This window comes from Podarcis erhardii, assembly GCF_964252035.2.
Source record: "Podarcis erhardii genome assembly, chromosome: Z".
Taxonomy (NCBI): Eukaryota; Metazoa; Chordata; class Lepidosauria; order Squamata; family Lacertidae; genus Podarcis; species Podarcis erhardii.
The window spans coordinates 42,275,613-42,288,136 of record NC_138504.1 but is presented as its reverse complement, the minus strand read 5'-3'; the positions used below and the strand labels follow the sequence as shown (position 1 = coordinate 42,288,136).

Sequence of the window (12,524 nt, the reverse complement as noted above, 5' to 3'; positions counted from 1 at the left end):
GCTCACTGGAAGGACAGATCCTGAAGCTGAGGCTCCAAGACTTTGGCCACCTCATGAGAAGAGAAGACTCCCTGGAAAAGACCCTGATGTTGGGAAAGATGGGGGGGGCACAAGGAGAAGGGGACGACAGAGGACGAGATGGTTGGATAGTGTTCTCGAAGCTACCAGCATGAGTTTGACCAAACTGTGGGAGGCAGTGGAAGACAGGAGTGCCTGGCGTGCTCTGGTCCATGGGGTCACGAAGAGTCGGACATGACTAAACAACAAAAGTTAGTGGTTTAATCAAAAAATAGTGGAGAGTACTGCAACAATTCTACACGTGCAAATAGTACTCATTGCAGGATCACATAAAACCACAGTTCACAAATTATAATGAATGCACAATAAAAGGGGCATCTGGAAACCCTTCCAGAGTGAAAACTACAACCATTAGGAGGTGTCAATACATTAATACACCCAGGCACTAACAAGGATGAATGATACAAGATTCATTCACCTTGGTGCTCCTGCAGACCTACTAAGCTGCTGTATTCATGAGACTGCCTCCCTGCCACTATTAAGCTTTAATTCACCATCAGGAATTATAGGCTGGCTAAGAACTGTTTCCTTTATCTTTCTCCCTCTCCTCCCACTGCCTTTTTTTTAACCGCCTAACATGTTAATTAAGAATAAATTACTATCAAAGCAAACATCAGTTGCTGCTGGAGGAGGGTGGCATAAAAAGTCGGGGAGGTCCACAGCTCAGTGGTAAAGTCTCTGCTTTACATGCGGAAGGCCCTCAGCATCTCAAGGCAAAGACTCATCTCTACAACTCCAGAGAGGCAATATGAGTTAATGCAGAAACCATGGAGCTGATTGACCAGTGGCCTGACCCAGTATTAGGTGACTTCCTGTGTTTCTGTTGTGAGATATCCAGCCTCATATAACCAGCATGCTTAACTCTAATGAATGAAGGGGTTAAGACCATAGAGATCACATGCCTGCTTTGCCAGGCTTAGATAGGTCACTCCCTTTCACCTTGGAAGGAAGGCTTACTTTGTTATCTTACATCCCACCATGGGTCATTCCATATCAAGTGATCTAAAAGTCAATTTAAAAAAATAATAATTCACACCCTCAAAAATGGAATGAGATGAAAAATTAAAATTTTAGATTTAAACTTAGTTTTGATCACTCAACAAGTGTAGAAAGTGTAGAAAATATTAAGAAATTTAGATGACTGAGGTAAAAAAGTTTGGATCACTTGATATGGAATGACTCCCACAGGAACACTACCAGAAAGGTATATGCTCCAAGCTTAGACCATGTGGCTTAAGCAAGCTATCTCTGTGTTGTATACCTCAGTTACACTGCCCATCTTTTCTTGCTGCTGTGTAGAAAAGAACATCAATCTGACCTTTGAAGGGTTTGTAAGTAAACAATTTTGAGCTTACCAGATGTGTAGCCACTTTCTATGTCTAGAAAACTGGGGAACTTTGAAAGCAATTTAGAAGGGGATATTTTAAAGGTCTAACAGCCTATACTGTATTTCTGTGCTTTACTTTGCTGTATGTATTGTGATTTCAAATCTCTGCTGGGGCTCCCTCGCCTAAAGGACCTAGATCTAGACATCCAGGGAATTCTTTTTTTATATCCCTATGCCTATTTTATTCTTTAACTAAAATGCAAAAAAGACCACCCAATTTCTGTTTCATCCAGCCTTTTATTCAGGACCACAAGGACCAAAATCTTAACTTTAGTTTATTTGAAATGCAGTAGCATATCCGACAGACTGCAGTGTAAACATGCAAGTTAAATTGAATGTCTATAGACCTTTCCGAACATGATCTGCTCCTACTTATGGAGTTGTACTACACAAGTGATCCAAGGGTTTTCTGGCTCTTAGGAAGCTGCCTTAAACTGAGGCCATAGCTCAGTAGGAGTGCACTTGCTTTTCTTGCAGAAGGTCCCAGTTTCAACCCCTGGCATTTCCAGGTAGGACTGGGAAGTACCTCCATCTGAAATCCTGGAGAGCTGCTGCCAGCCAGTGTAGTCAATGCTGAGCTAGATGGGTTTGACGCAGTTTAACACCACTTCCTATTATCCTAATTTAAACCATTTAAAACCATCCTAAAAGGTAAAGGTAAAGGTACCCCTGCCCGTACGGGCCAGTCGTGACTGACTCTGGGGTTGCGTGCTCATCTCGCTTAAGAGGCCGGGAGCCAGCGCTGTCTGAAGACACTTCCGAGCCAGCGCAGCGCACGGAAACGCCATTTACCTTCCCGCTATAAAGCGGTAGCTATTTATCTACTTGCACTTAGGGGTGCTTTCGAACTGCTAGGTGGGTAGGAGCTGGGACCAAACGATGGGAGCTCACCCCGCCGCAGGGATTCGAACCGCTGACCATACGATCAGCAAGTCCTAGGCACTGAGGTTTTACCCACAGCGCCACCCGCGTCCCCAAAACCATCCTACAACCCAGCAAAAGGGAATTTTATACAAAAATGCTGCAACACTATGTGGATTGTGGTAAAAAGGTCTGGGAGAACAAGAAGGTCTTCTCAAAGCACCTAAAAGACTATGGCATGGACACCAGGTGAACCTCCCTAGGCAGAGCATTGCATGGCAAGTTCCCACCCCCACCCCCAGTGGAAATAATGACACATGACACAATTATTAAGGTTAATGGGCTAAATAAGGCCACAACTTTTATTGGTTACAGGTGATGAGCGGTATTGGCTTAGGCATTGGTCCTAACTGACTATATCCGACTTCAGCCCATCTGCTAGAAGTCCAGGAAGGGTTAACCACCAGTAGGGGGAGTGCTGCTGATGCACATCAACTAGGAACGCACGCCCCCCAGGGTCACCACTAGGAGGGTCACCACTAGGAGGGCCTTTGGCCCTCACCTCTCCAGGCTTTGGACAAGGTCACGCCCCCCAGAATCCTTTATCAGACTACCCTTCAATATGTGGGGCAGGTGATGGCGTAACCTCCCTTCTTCCATCTACAGAGAAATACCAATGCCTAATCGCCAATACCAAGAAAGTTGTGACGATTTGCTATGAGGTAGGCAAAAACCAAGTGGCTAGTGCCAATTTGCCAAGTGGAAAAATTCCTACCAGGCCCCTTAACGGCGACCAACCAAGGTCCATAGCAAGGTCAAAGAACAAAAACCTTATAGGGCGGGAGGGTGGGAAAAGCAGGAACAGCTGGTAAGTGGCAAAGAGGGAGATCCCCGGCCGCGTCCTGCTTTAAATAAGGCAGGCCACACCCCCAGAGCCAGCTGATTGGCTGGCCAGGAGGTGACACGGCCGGGAATCCCCCCAATCGCACAGGGGCTGGGTTCCAGCCGCTGCGCATGTGGTGGGGCCATGAAGCCCGCAAGTCCACCTCCTCTGAAGGACGGAAGTGGCTTTCCAGAAACTGGGCACCACTACTAAGGCTGTCTCCTTAGTAACTCTACATTAGGTGCAGGAACCTAGAGAAGGGCATCTCAAGATCAAGTCCTACTTACTTGCTTCCCATAGGTTGGCCTCTGTGAGAACAGGATGTTGGACTAGGTGGGCCTTTGGCTTCATCTAGCAGGGTTCTTCTTAAGTTATAGATGCTCCTGAGCATGTCCATCTGTCAGCATACATGGGTTGTTTAATTTCCTAAGCCTCCCATCCCAGTTTATTGAATTGGGAAGCCTAGGAGGTGGCAAATCCTACCCACACTGGTCTCTGGTATGATCTAGCTGGGCTTTTCTTATGTTCTTAATACATGCTGTTCTTTTGAAATCTAAATTCTATGGTGGTTATGTTTTACCTCCACTGTCAGAGGTAGTTGCTAGGAATTACAAGTGAGGGGCGTGCTCTTGTATTCAGTTCCTGCCCATACATGTGGATTTTCCATTGGGGCATCTGGTTGGCCACTGTGAGAACTAGACTAGATGAAGTGCTGGACAAGATGAGCTTTTTGCCCTGATCGAGCAGGGCTCTGTTCATACCTGGCCTCATATAGATAGGAGAAAGTTATCCATCATTTAACCTGGTCCCAAATGATTTAGGGCTTCAGAAGTTAAAATCAGCACTTTGACATGGGTTTGGAAATTTATTGGTGGGTTTAACAAAAGTTGTGGGCACTCTCATGGTGGATAAGCTTTTGCAATAAGTAGAATTTGGACTGCAAATAAAACATTATCTCGCAAATTTAGTGACCATTAATAGAGTTCTTGGAAAATGCAAAATCTAGTTGTATTCAACCACATATTTACATGAGAATATCTGCTTATTAGTAGAAATATGTGGTTTGTTCTTGTTTACTAATCACTGACAGAGACTAATTAATGGTATGAGGGGGGAAAGAGTGGTGATGGTTTTGTTTTATGCTGAAACTTTAGAACAGTCAAGAACCTGTCCAAAAATATCAGTGTGTCCAATGAGTAGCAACTTCATTTAGTTTTCCCATGCTTTCCATGTTGTGCAATTCTAAACAGTGTTACTTATTGAAAGTATAGAACCAGATGTTTGGTGGGTGGAGTGGGAGAGGGGTTAGCAGATTTCCCAACAACAACAATTCCCAACAACAAACCAACCAAATAGAAAGCATCTCATTGCTTACACCCTGTATCCTTGGCCGAGTCTCCTTAGGAGACAGTAGTTCTTACCTACTCAACATCAACAATTCATTTATGATGATAAAAGAGCTCAACAGTGGAAGAGGCTCCCTGTAAAGGTGGTGGACTCTCCTTCACTGGAGGTTTTTAAGCAGAGGCTGGATGGCCATCTGTTAGGGATTCTTTAGCTGAGACTCCTGCACTGCAGGGGGTTGGACTAGATGACCATTGGGGTCCATTCCATCTCTACAGTTCTGTGATTCTATCAATCTGCCTTAGTTCAGTAATGAACAGGAGTCCTTTAAGGGCATTTACAAGGATGAAGCATGACCTGCCTAAAAGTGAAGTGAAGGGGGGGAGGTTTTGGCCAAAAAAGAAGAAAGCGTTATTTGTCCTGTGTGCAAAACAGAAATCAATCCAGCGAGTATGATCAGTCCACAAATGATTCATGATTAACCACATTTATCTTCCCATACACACTGTTTCCTTCACACTGAACAAAACGGGGTGGAATAGCACAATGACAACACAACTTGCACAATTAGTTACATAAATTATGAAAGTTGCACAGTTGGGCCTGAGATTTAATAAATATGTTTCTGAAATAAGAAGAACTGCAGCATAACAGAAGCAGTGCTGCATGTGATGAATACAGGGTGAAAAGAAAAGTGATGCCTTCTTACATTTCCAGCTGCTGCTACTTTATAGGGCTCGGTCTCAGCATGGTGGTTGCTGAGAACTGTTCTCCTAAGCCACTGCCTAATGCCCAGGCTTATGCCTGGTCCTGCCCTGCCCTGCCCTGCATCCAGCATGAGCCTTGCTTTGTACCAGATGTTACCTCACCTGAGCTCAACACTTGCGTCACGACAGTGGCCTTTGGAGCAAATCAATTCAAAGAAACTTCTTTTTAAAAAGCTAATCCACAATTAAGTGCTGCTACTTAACCCAACAAAAGCTTGCCAAGAAACAGAAGGTAGAGCTGAAGAAATTCACTCACAATTTGACAGCATCTGCACATCTTGGGAACAGCCAGATCTGTCATATGCCCCAAAATTATTTCTTGGCATACAAAACAACTTCCAGCAACTTCATTTCCAGAATAACTACTAAATTGGCCATTTCTTCTAAACCATACACTTAGGGACAAAACAAATAGCAGCAGGATGCTTATAGCCAATATCTTTGTGAATCTGTGATTTTTAAATAAGACCCCCTTCTAGCTTGTTGACAATATGTTGGTGTCACTGACAAATGTAACTGCATTTTAAAAAAAAAACACAACAACAACTAAGGTGCCAAAGCATATTATGGACTGGTTTCCAATAGCCCTTTATGGTAGTTTTTTTGGGAGCACAATGCTAAATAAGTTCAGAGAGGAAAGGAAAGATTATCCAATGCTGCACACCAAGTCTTGCTATTTTGCACCAGCCACTGCAAAGGCCATAACTCTGGGACAGGGTATCAACTTTGCATTTTTGCACACATGTTGTGGTTGGAAAACTGCACCCCAAAGTGCAAACTTCAAAGGATAGCTGTGTCCTGGTGCACATATAGTTTCAGAAATGACCGCTCCCCACTTAAAACGGGGGGCGCCTTTTGCGTGGACGCGTGCAGCCCTGGATCTGGAGTGGCCCCATCAGCATAGGCTTTGCCTTCCCCCAGGTGGGATACCTGGAGGTCCCCGCCTACCCCAGCGAGTTGTCCAATCCCACCTGGGGGAAGTGTTGCCAGGGAAACCAGGCCAGGTAAGGGGAGGGATTACCTGCCCACACAATAGAGGGTGGATCTTAATTGTTAATCCTCACTTGGCTCCAGAGCTTCTCCCACCCTACCCACCCTCAGTTAATTTCTTCTTTTGCAGGTTAACTTTTTTTTTTTTTTCATAGGTTTTGCAGGTTAACCTGTCTCCACAGGTATGCGGGCGCTGCTACGATAAGGTCGCTGTTAAAGGGCCGGAAAGGAATTTCCCTGCATTGGCAGGTTTCGCCTTTCCCGTAGCAAAACGTCACAACTTTGGCGGTATCAGGCCTTGGGCGGAATCCTTTAGTCCATCTTCCTCTTTGCGGCGGCGATACCAGGGTTCCCCGTTAAAGGGGTTTTTGAAGGGAGGCTTTGGCCGTACGCCGAAAGGTCGTCATTGCTCTCCCCTGCGGCGGCGTAACGGGGGCGGCTATCTCTGCTTGAACATATGTTCTCCAGAGCCGGCCCATCCCCCACACACACACTGGATAACCCTGATGCTCCCTAGGTCCCCGGCTGGGGACTAGGGAGGGAGAACGCCCAATGCCTGAGCCAAGGTCTACCCACATTTGAAATTTAATAAAGTTGTGGCCAATTTAATCCCATAGCACGTTGTCTAGAGTCGTTATTCCACATGACGGGGGGACCACTCGGGATCTGGGGACTCCGCCTGTCCACGCAAATGAGAATTAGGTAGTTTTGCAATAAAGTAAGAACCAAGTCGAGATTCTCTCCCATCCCCTAGAATGTCAGAAAGTTAAAGCTCCAGTGTTGTATTTTAAAAATGACTGGCAGAATCCGAGACCAAGGAGAAGAGTTGGTGGAAGAAGATTGGAAGAAATTTAAAGTATATTTACAGAAACATTGTAAAATTAAGGGATGTTAGAAGGAGGTTGGAATGAAGTTATGTGGTTTTAGCAGAAATGATATAAAGGATTAAGTAAAAATGGATAGTTAATTGGTGAAAGAAGAGAGTGTAAAATTACAGTATGTTAAGATAAATTATTGGGATAAAAACAAAGATGGAAAGGATTTGCTGAAATATCTAATTGAACTAGAATACAAAAAAGGGAGGTGTGAGGAGGTCAAGGAAACAAGCAAATGAAAAATAAGTTATGGGAAGGTTTGATTTGTTTCTTTTTTCCCTTTTCTTTTTTGTTTTTTTTTCTTAATTGCTTGTATTTTTCTGGGGGTTTTTATTATACTTTTTTTTTTGCTTGTCTGTATTCATGGTCTTGTTTTTTCTTGCTTAATCTAGTGTTTTCTTTTGTAATTTTTAAAACTGGAATAAATATTATTTTATAAAAAGTTCTATCTGCAATAGACCCAGCAGAATTAACATACCTGTCATGGAGAAAGTGGATAGAGAAAAGTTTTTTTCTTTCTCCCTCACTCATAACATTAGAACTTGTGGACATCTAATGAAGCTGAATGTTGGAATAATCTCCACAAGGCACAAAGTTAAACTATGGAACTCACTACCACAGGAGTGGCTTTAAAAGAGGATTATACAAATTCATGGTGGATATAGCTATCAGTGCCTACTAGCCGTCATGGCTATGCTCTGCTTCCACAGAGGCAGAAGGCTTCTGAAAAACAGCTGCCAAAACAACAACAACAACAACAACAACAACAACAACAACAAACCACACACAGGAGGGGAGAAGGTTCTTGTGCTCAAATCCTGTTTTGTCAGTTTCCTACAGACATCTGGTTGGCCACTATGAGAGCAGGATACTGGGCTAGATGGGCCCTTGGCCTGATCCAGCTCTTCCTATGTTCTTATTTGCCTTTTTGTATGTTGATGCTGCTGCAAGAGAGTGGATGGGGGGTGATCGTGTACTGCAGTAAGTGGACTGGACCCTTCAAGACCCATTCCAGAATGCATCTCTCTAAAATCTTATGTCACGCTCTGGCTGCAAGCACAGAAGTTATTGCAGGAATGTTTATTCCTCTCCCCCCAACACACACACACAAAATACCGCTCATCACACCACCATTTCAAGAATGGAGCTCTCCACTCCAAGGTTTTCTTCTGAAAGCCCTTTTGCCTCATCAATGCTTCAATCTCCCTGCCTGCAGCATAAATCACGTCTCTAAAGTCTTGCTAGAAAGCTTTCTTCAGCTTCAATTTTTTCAGGCTGAGAGATAGTGACTGCCACAAGGTAACCCACCAACCTTCCTGGCTGAGTGAAGATTTGAACCCTGGTCTCTAAATTCATAGTTTCATATAATTGTAGAGTTAGAAGGGACACCAATGGTCATCTACTTCAACCCTCTGCAATCACAGCTAAAGAGCCCTTGAAAGATGGTCACCCAGCCTCTGTTTAAAATCTCCAATGAAGGAGAATCCACCACCTTCCCCAAAAAATCCATTCCACTGCCAAACAGCTCTTGTTGTCAGAAAGTTCTTCCCTAATGTTTAGTTGGCCTCTGCTTTCTTGTCGTTTGAATCCATTGGTTCAGATCCTACGCTCTCGAGCAGCAGAAAACAAAGTTGCTTCACTGGCCTGATCCAGTAAAACTCTCCTTATATCATCTGCATTGTCTTGATAATTATCTTAGGTATACTGGGAGGGAGGGAGGGAGGGAGGGAGGGAGGTTAAATGGTAAACAGTTTTGTGGATATTAGAATGTTTTATGATTAACTGGTCCATAAACCATTCTCAATGAAGAAATAAAGCACTGAATGCAACTAAGTTATATTCAGAGTCAAATCAATGGATTTAAGTTAATTGTGTCAACTAGGGTTGTATCCATCTAGGTCAGTCACATGCATCAATGGGTCTACATTTGATACAACCCAAAGCCTGGGTTGGTCACCAGGCCAGGGAAGACTGTTCTGCAGTGCAACAGAGTGATGGAATCCCTGCAATAGCAACAACAAGCTTCACCAACATGGCTGGTGATACTTACATTGTAGAGAATGTCAGTCCAACCCTCCATCGTGATACACTGGAAGACAGTGAGCACAGCAAAGAGGATGTTGTCGAAGTTGGTGATTCCAAAGTTGGGGCCCTCCCAGTATTGCTTGCAAATTTCTCCTTCTTCACATTGCCTTGCAGGCCTCTCCTCTCCACAGGGGAAATCTCCCAGCCTCTCCCCTATGAAGAAGGAAGGGGAAAGAAGGGTGGTGGGTGAACAGAAGTAATCTAGAGCAGAGTTGGAGAGCACATCAAGTCCAAGGAGCAAATTTTGGACAATGGGGTGGTGATGGGAGAACAAGATCCACCCAATGTGGGGTGCCTTCTATGTCAACTTTTAAACGCCTGCTGAAAACTTTACCATTCTGCCAGGATATTGCCCTTCAGAATACTGCTATACTACTAGCTTTGTATTGCCTACACTGACTGGCAGCAGCTGTCCATGGTTCTGGGAGACACTGGGAATTGAACCTGGAACCTTCTATGTGTAAAACAGATGCACCTCTTTCATTCCCTCTTTGGGAAATCTCCATGGAGACACACAAACCTGTTCTTTTCATAAGTGAGCTCAGAGTCTAACTCCTCCCCATCCCTCACCCCTTCTCATTTCCTTGTAGGGATCCCTACAAAACCAGGAGGCCACACTTTTTCTAGTCCAACACCAAGCAGGAGTGAATTATGCACCTGCTTGGAATACTGCTTCTCCACAAGGACAGCTCCCGTTGCCTTGAGCAAATGAGAGCAGGTTGGGTTCATATGCCTCCCCAGTTGCACAAGGGACTACACTTCCAGTGGACCAGTGGCCTTTTAAAGAATATCATTACTGTGCTTCTCATTGGTAGGGAGAAGGTAGCAGCTAGCAGGGCAGAAGGCGTGGAGGCCAACAATAGGTGGCACCCGAGCCACCTAAGTATTCCTGCTGAGTTCTATGTCCATTCCTGGACAGGAATAGCCTGCCCACTGCAGTCCATGCACTGAAAACCTTGAGGCTAGATTACTGTATGTGGGGCTGCCCTTAGATCTGGCTCGGAAGCTCCAGCTGGTGCAGAATGCTGCAGTCAGATTGCTGGTCAAGAACATGGGACACCACTGTTAGAGCAGCTGCATCTTCTACCGAGCCAAGTTCCAGGTTCTTGTGTTGATTTACAACCCCCTGAACATCTTGGGTCTGGGATACTTCAGAGATCGCCTGAAGCTTTCTATCATCCGCAGGAGCATCTCTAGCTGCTCCCAGAGATGGTGAGGCTCATTTGACAACAACGAGAGAGAGAGCCTTTAGTGTCCTTGGCCCAGTCCTGTGGAACCTCCTGCCAATAGAGATTCAGCAGGAGCCTTTTAAACACCTGCTGAAAACTTTTCCATTCCTCCAGGCCTCTGCAGACAATTAAGAGTACATTCCCCCCCCCCCGGGTGGTCTATTGATGTTCATTTTTAATTATATTTCTTTTAACTTTTTGTGATTTTACTGTATGGTTTTATATTGTTATACATCACTGTGCTATATCTTTATGGTACAGCGGTACACAAATATTTTATGTAAGTAACTAAATAAGAGGACAACACTGACACTAAGGAGGAGGGGGAAGCTGACATTCAGTTGTAAGTAAGAAGGCAGGCAGGTGAGCAGACTGAGGTTGGTGGGGCAGTGCCCAACAGTCCCAACAGATTGTCAGAACAGAGGCAGTGCAGGGAGGTTCAAGGAATGAATGAAGCACAGTTAGAGCTAAGAAAGGCACCTGCATGAAACCCTGGAGAGTCCCTGCTGACCAGTGTGGACAACACTGAGCTAGATTGAGCTCAGTTTGACTCATTAAAAGGCAGCTTTCAAGGTTCCTATGTTTTAGAGGAAGAGCCATGCCTCAATGGTAGAACATCTGCTTTGCACACAGAAGGTCCAAGATAGAATCCGCAGCATCTCCTTGTAAGACACTGTGAGACTCCTGCCTGAATCCTGCAGAGCCACTGCCAGTAAGTGTATGGAGAACTCAACTATATGGATCAATGGTCTGAGTTTAAAGCAATTCCCTATGTTCCTGTATTTGTATGCCCCACTCTGAAGAATAAACAGGAGGGCCCCCAAATGCAGCAAAGCTGGCTCACCACATTTTTAATTAAGTAACAGAATATATTTTGGAGGAGAAAGGAGCAAGCCCAGAGTCTGAATTTACCTAACTGCACCAGTAATCAGAGTTATACAAAGCAGGGTGTGGGGAGGCTACAACCATTTAACTCAAGTCTTGCGAAGGTTAAAGCTGGTCTGCAGCCTGTGTGCATTATACAAATTTGCATGGTTTCTCTTGTTTTTGCAAAATCTCTTGTGGTGTTTAGAAAATGATATTCTACAGCAGATCATCTGCTATGAAAATATTGATAGAAAAATGTTCCCATATGCATCCCCATACGTATACATTGCATTCACTGGTTATGAAAAGGCCATCAATATTATTGAAACCTGGATTATACAACACGCATGATGTAACTGCAGAGTTGATAGCAGACAAAACTGCAAAGAAATAGCAAAGAAAGCGACAGCAACATATAATTTCCATATAAAGACCAACCCAATACCTTTGAAAAGAAGCGTAAGAAAAAGAGATAGCTTATCACCTAAGCCTCAAAAAGCTGGAATGGTCAGAAAAAGGAATCAATGTTGACAAAAGATATCGAAATAATCTATGATATGCAGATGATACAGTTATAATAGCTAAGAGTCAACAAAAACTGCAAGAAATGCTGGAAGAATTAAAAAATGTAGGACTGAAGATGAATCGAGCTTAGACTAAAGTAATGTTTAATGAAGACAATTATATAGAAGGTAAAGAAACCTAGCAAGTTGAAGAACACATCTATTTAAGACATAAAATCATACTGGGTGGGGGGGGGACCAAACAACATAAATAAAGATGAGAATAAAACAATTGTGGGTGGCTGTTGGAAAACTCAGCCCTGTAATGAAAAATAAAAACATTTCATTAGATTTGAAAGATGAAGTGTTCAATATGTGCATATTGCCAGTATGTGTTATGGAGTGGAGAACTGGACCATGATGCAGAGAAATATGAACAGCTTAATAACAACACAACACAAAGATGGATGTGAAACACTGCAAAATAAACTAAGATTCTGCTGCTGATAGGCAAGGCAAGGGGCACAGAGCTATCCATGGTACTGAAGCTCCCTTACCCACAAAATGACTGGTTAACAGACTTGTTTTAATTCTGCTTCCTGCTCCAATCCGATCCCCAAAAGCCATTGCCTTTTTTATTTTAGAAATAGCCTTC

The 12,524-nt window shown here is 43.9% G+C and overlaps 2 protein-coding genes across 11 annotated transcripts in view; one reads left to right on the top strand and one right to left on the bottom strand.

Moving 5' to 3' along the window:
• The window catches only part of SLC31A2 (solute carrier family 31 member 2), an 833,895-nt gene that overhangs the window by 494,925 nt on the left and 326,446 nt on the right, over positions 1 to 12,524 (top strand). The gene's annotated exons all lie outside the window — the stretch shown is intronic.
• The window catches only part of CACNA1B (calcium voltage-gated channel subunit alpha1 B), a 327,842-nt gene that overhangs the window by 198,929 nt on the left and 116,389 nt on the right, over positions 1 to 12,524 (bottom strand). For all 9 annotated transcript variants that reach the window (XM_081847405.1, XM_081847407.1, XM_081847400.1 and 6 more), the window contains exon 6: positions 9,236 to 9,423. In XM_081847405.1, coding sequence (XP_081703531.1) covers positions 9,236 to 9,423 — 188 coding nt within the window. The remainder of the gene's footprint in view (positions 1 to 9,235; positions 9,424 to 12,524) is intronic.